General features: G+C 47.5%; 1 protein-coding gene across 1 annotated transcript in view; it reads left to right on the top strand.

Moving 5' to 3' along the window:
* Positions 1 to 5,027: 5,027 nt before the first annotated feature.
* Positions 5,028 to 6,000, top strand: part of UTP20 (UTP20 small subunit processome component) — a 63,335-nt gene continuing 62,362 nt past the window's right edge. Inside the window, exons 1-2 of the mRNA XM_063154791.1 lie at positions 5,028 to 5,141; positions 5,718 to 5,798. Of these exons, the coding sequence (XP_063010861.1) occupies positions 5,097 to 5,141; positions 5,718 to 5,798 (126 nt within the window). The 5' untranslated portion in view covers positions 5,028 to 5,096. The remainder of the gene's footprint in view (positions 5,142 to 5,717; positions 5,799 to 6,000) is intronic.

Below are 6,000 nucleotides of genomic sequence, written 5' to 3'. Positions count from 1 at the left end.
AGAAGGGCTGCTTTGTCTCTTGATGTTGTACAACTTCTTCTGCTTTTCTAAGGTACTCACAAATATTTAACTCAACAGAACACATCAGAATTAGACTGCTTCCTAGCAGTCTCAGGTATGTATGTTTAAATATTTTTCCTTACAGTACAATGCAGAGCTGAGATTATTAGATCCTTTCTTTGGAGTTTCAGCTTTTGTACACTATGTCTCTTGGATCTATGAGATCAGGAATGGATAACTGAAGTACTGACTCTATTGGAACCTGAAAGCAAAGTTACAGCTGCATGAATACTATGACAGTTGAAACTTCAAATAAGAAAAGAAAAAGCAGCAAATTAATTAGCCAAAACATCAAACCTACATACCTAACTTGCATTCCATGAATGAGATGGATGCAGAGATATGAAGAACAGTACCAATTGCTTCGTACATTACCTTCTCTTCCATCCCAGGAACATGCCATTCCTTTCAGGGAGCCTGGCCTTATTTTTCCCTGAATGGCATGCTGCAAACAGACTGTTAGTAGTCCCAGACACATGACAGACAGCCTGAAATCCAGAGGGTTTCTGTCAAATCCAAACACCCCTCATTTTAAGGGTGAGTGTGAGATGCAGGAGAGCATTCGCATCTCTCTTCAGGAACAAGACTCCATCCTGCCTTTTAATTTTCCTTTCCATGCACCATGATTCCTCTGTGAATCCTCTTCCTGCTGCTTCTATTACTGTTGCTTTCAACAAGGCTGTAGCCAGTTCTGTTGCTGCTGTTGTGGCAGAGCAATGGATGAGGAACAACAGCTGTAGCCACCACTGCAAACCTCTCCTGTCCTGGGTCTCTCTGTGTACATGTGGTCTGTGCAGAAATCAGACCCTTTTTCTTTCTAACACAAATAATTTCTAAAACTCCACCAAAAAAAAAAAAAAAGACCAAGAAAAACAAAATAAAAACCCCCAAAAAACCAAACCAAACCAAACCACCACCAACAACAACACACACAAAAAACCACCCAAAAAAACCCCACAAAAACCAAAAAACAACAAAAACCAAAAAACAACAAACAGAAAACCAAAGCCTTAAAAAAACCCCACATGTGGGTTCCTACTGGGCAGAAAACTGGCATGAATTGCGGGAACATTGTGCCAGGGATTGTATTGATGGTCTATTGGTGTGGATAGTCCCTGCACTCTGGTGCTGTTCAGTTTATTTCAAGAGTTGGAGCTAGTACAGCCCACCTATTTCAGCTCTGCAGCAGGATCCTGACTTGAAATAGATGGCCTAGGTGTGTCAAGGCTTGAACCAGGTCGTCAGTGCCCTTCTCTGTGAGGAAAGTCCCTAAGTTCAGGATATTTCAGACAGAAAATTTGGGATCTAAATTCCAGGCCCTTGTTCAACCCTCTCTGATCAGCAAACCTAAGGGTTTACTCTTCTCCCCATGACTCAGCTAGCATTGACCTAGAGCTGCATTATTTGCAGAATTGCTGTGCTTCAGGCAAATTAGAAAAAATGTGGCCCAACAGTTCCACCACATTGCAGAACAGGATTCCAGTATCTTGTCTGCTTTGATTTTGAAGTGCTCTCAACAACATCCTACATAATCTTGTGGGGTTTTCTCCCGCAAGGCAAGGCAAAGTGCCAGCTAGAAGCTGAGGAGGAAACTGGCAGTGAAAATATGTCATTGTGTTACAAAGGGCTCATCTTACTTTGCAGACAAATTTAAAAAATAAAAATCTGTTTGCTTCATTTGAAAGAATACACCAAACTGCATGATACACTTGTATAACCTGCCTTCAACTCACGCCAGCTTCTCCCTACAGGAGGATTTTGAAGAACTCCTGTGATGCAGTAAGTTTACAGCCACATCCACCCCACCTGTGTGGTGACTCGAGACAGGCAAAGAGAAAGGCTTCTGGGTTCACAACCAGCTCAGATAACTGTTTTGTGTCTTTAATACTGATTGAGAAACCTAGCTTTGGGCAGCCAAGATTGGAAGTTGTTTGGTCAAATTCACAGTTGTTTCTGTTCATTTATTAGCCTGTTATATTTCATTTTGAAAGGAAAAATGCTCACACAAGATAATTACCTATGTAAACTCCACTATGCCTCTATGAATAGGGTAAGAAAATGAAAATTGATCTAACTCCTGTGCACCTATGCAATCTACAATGTCCTCTGGTTAAAAATAGTCTGACCTGGCTGCTCATTGTCTTGTGTCAGGTAACATGTCCTTTAAGTCAGAAACTCAGTGTCAGATGGGCTTCTGGAGTATGTGCTGTGCTTGTGATTAATACACATAAAATATGACAGAAGCAGGGCAACTCAGTAGCCCTGTTTGGATACAATGAATTTATGTAGTTATTGAGCCATGTCATGTGGGGGGCATCCACAGGGGCAGTTGCAGATATGCACATATAATGGAGTCATCCAGACTTCCTGAGACTACCAATCCTAGGATTAATTCTATCCTAACACAGATGTTTCAAGTACAAGAATATGTCTAGAGCGTCAGTGAATAGAAAAGAAGACTGAAGTTGGTGCTCAAAGACAGACACATTTTACACATATAGGTTATATAACCTGAGATTAATTCTGCCCTCTGAAACCATCCTGGGTTAAATATTGAGGTATTTCACCCCAATTACTACTATTAGGCTAAACTACAGACTACCAGAGGGCAAGCCTGCTTTGCTTCTACATAAAGTGGCTCTGGCTCTTGCTGAGTCCAGCAAGTAGATTTAGAACTGCAGGACTAAAAAGCCCAGGAATGGAGGAGACATAGGAATCTTAGACCTGTTTCAGGAGTGCTGATGGATTAGAGTCAGAGATTGGTGGCTGTAGCCACCACTGGGTGTTTGAAGAAGTCAGATCTGAATTGGTGACTACTTTGGTAGACATGCATGCACTATTTTACAAAGGTTTCCTCTACATGCCTCTACAGGTATTACTACCAATAAGACATTACTCTTCAGAAAGCCACCTGCTTTTAATTTTTAATGCCTGTAGCATAAATTTCTGAAGGAGAATTGCTGGCAGGAACCATCAGATAATCACGGGGTGCTGGAGCTGGGGCCTGCCCAGAGATGGGAAAACCACATCTCTTACTGGAAAAGAATAAGTCCTGAGGCTTGAGGCATTGCAGTCAGAGGGGAGTGTATGTAATAAAGATATAATTAACATAGCTGCAGCTCATACAAGTGGGGAAGAGCCCTTCTGGGTCACTGAACCTTGCCAGCTGAGGCAGCAGACCTACTGTCCTGGCCATACTGGTATTGATACCTGGGCTATGAGCCTGAGGCTCACTCAGGTGTACCTCCAAGTATTCAGTGGTATTCAGTGCTGGCTGACACGCAGACCATGAGTAGCTCTTGCAACCAGAAACTCTCAGGAACATCAGCAGCTGCAGGTTTACCTTGTCTCAATCTTCTGAGAAATTGCCAGTTTACAAACACAAGAAGAGCATTTTTAGGCTTTTTAAAACTTCCTCTAATGTCTTTTATTTTTGGTGATGATGACTTCTGCGAGCCAGAGCACACCTGAGCTCTCCTCCCCATTACATCAATGTTAGATTTTGCTCATTTCCTTGGATGATGTTGTAGTGCATGCATCCCACAAAGTTCTACAACTCTATGAATAGATGCTATTCATAATGGAAAAAAGATCTTGTAGACTGGTTTCCGTAAGTACACAATAGGTAGGAGACATAGTAAGTGAATTTACTATCCACTTCTGGAGGGTTATTTGTGCTCCTAAACTGTTGCATATTAGTCCCTAAGGTCTTGTGGATCTAGACCTCTCAACGTGCTTTTGGATGCCCTTTCTATGGAGATATTTGGCCTTGAAATCACTTAAGCCAACCTTTTCAAACTTAAATGCCTAATTAAGCATTCTCTTCCTACCTAATGCAAACGCCAGAAGTCCTTTCTATTCCTACAGCAGAAGAACAAGGTTTAAAGCTGTCTCAGTAGCTCTGACTCCACAGGTGCTGAAGCAAGCACGTTCCCCTACCTATCCAGATGACTATCATGCTAATGGCTTACTGCCTGCCTGTGGGCAGCCTTTCTGGGTGCACCTGGCACTGTTTAACCTGCTGGGTCTGTTCGAAGCTGTAGGTCCCTACGTGCTCTGAATCGTGAACTTCAGCTGTGCTCAAATCCACCTGTGTGTCTTTCCATCGGAATAGCCTGCAAGCCTGGTTCCTGACAGTGGCCTGGTCTGAACAGCCTGCAAGCCTGGTTCCTGACAGTGGCCTGGTCTGAACAGCCTGCAAGCCTGGTTCCTGACAGTGGCCTGGTCTGAACAGCCTGCAAGCCTGGTTCCTGACAGTGGCCTGGTCTGAACAGCCTGCAAGCCTGGTTCCTGACAGTGCCTTGAGCTGCCTGCAGCAGGCAGGACGGGCGGCCTCGGCAGGGACAAATTTTCAAGCTGGCCAAGACGCAACCTGGAATGACGGCGTGGTTCTGAGCTGTCCTTACCACACCTGCCCGCACCAAAGCTCCTTCCACCTTAACTTCATCTCCCACCTCACTCACATGTCCTTCTCCTGCAACTGCAGCCGCAGGCAGAGGCTCCCATAAACCGTGATATTGCAAGGAACGACCAGTCCGTAACCATTTACTCTTGTGCGAGGACTTGGTTTGCATGTGCTTTGTCTGCGATGAACATTTTTGTTGAGGTCTGGACAAAAATCACTACTGAGATCACGGAGCTAGGCAGCGGCCGTTTCGTGACGAGCCATCAGGGCTGTGCTGTGGGCTGCGCTCGGCCCCGTCATGGTTTGACCATAGCACAAACTGCTCCTCCCTGGGCACCGCTGTGGCCTCCCCCGAGTACCGAGGTGCCTCAGCCCGCCGCCCTCCACCAGAGCGCACAGACAACGGCGGAGCGGGGCTGCTCTCTCCACAGCTCCCACGGAATCTCCGCTCGGTGCCAAGGTGAGACGCGGACAGGACCCGCCCGCCTCCGGGCACGGGTCTCGTTCGGCACCGCCCGCCCCTTCCGCCGGCGGTCCCGCCCCTGCTCCCGGCAGCCCGTGCCGGCATGGCGGCGCCCGGCGCTTAGGGCCGCACGTGTGGGACTCGCTGTGGGGCCCCGCTGCCGCCACCATGAAGAGCAAGCCCACGGCCCACAAGTCGGGCAACACGCACCGGGTGAGCGCCCGCCCGGACGCGGCTGCTGGCCGGGGGAAGGGAGCTCGGTGTTAGTTCAGCGGTCGTGCCCGGCTGCCGAAGCGGCACGGCGGCAGGAGGGGCGAGGGTCGGCGGCGTGGCGGGCTCCGCTCAGCGCTGCGAGGGTCCGGGCCGGGGCAGCGTGGCCGGAGAGCGGCTGCTGCCCCGTAGCCGGCAGCTCCGGCCGCCGGGTCACCCTCCGTGACAGGCAGCAGGCTCCCCGCCGCCCTAGCGTAGGACATAATTCAGTGAAATTAACCGGGGTTGTTTCAGGAAGGCTGAGAGCGGGGCAGTTTGCTGAAATCTGGGTAGATTTCTTTGCATCTCTGTCATCGTGTTGTGCAGGCGCGTGGGCCGCGAGCCTCGGTTTGCAGGTCGGGAGGTAGAGGGGTCAGTCCTGCTCCTGTGCTTTTTGCCTTCTTGTAGGGCTGATATTGAGAGGTATTATCCGGCAGCCTGTCTTTAGGAGTGGGGTTTCTGTTTGCAGTGTGTGTACTATTGAGAGATTTGGAAGGGCTGTGCTCAGAACTGAGCAAGAAATGTGTCTTTTTTTTGCAGTTTCTTACCTTTTCGGAGCGCCTAAGCAACATTAATATTGATATTATTCATCGGATTGACCGAACTGGGAGCTATGCTGAGGTGAGAGCAGCAATTGTGATTATTTTCTGAAATAACATCACAAATAGACATAATCCATGAAAGAGTCACATAAGAAATTTATTTAGGAGGAAATTGGAAAGGAGCTCCTGCAAGAACTGCTTTTTCTGGAGCCTCATTTCATGCTTTGATCCCTTTTACTTTACCTGGTCTGCAGTATTGCCATTGAGGGACTTTGTCAGTA

The sequence above is a fragment of the Melospiza melodia genome, chromosome 4, assembly GCF_035770615.1.
Source record: "Melospiza melodia melodia isolate bMelMel2 chromosome 4, bMelMel2.pri, whole genome shotgun sequence".
In the NCBI taxonomy this organism is placed as follows: domain Eukaryota; kingdom Metazoa; phylum Chordata; class Aves; order Passeriformes; family Passerellidae; genus Melospiza; species Melospiza melodia.
This window is presented reverse-complemented; position numbering and strand designations above follow the sequence as displayed.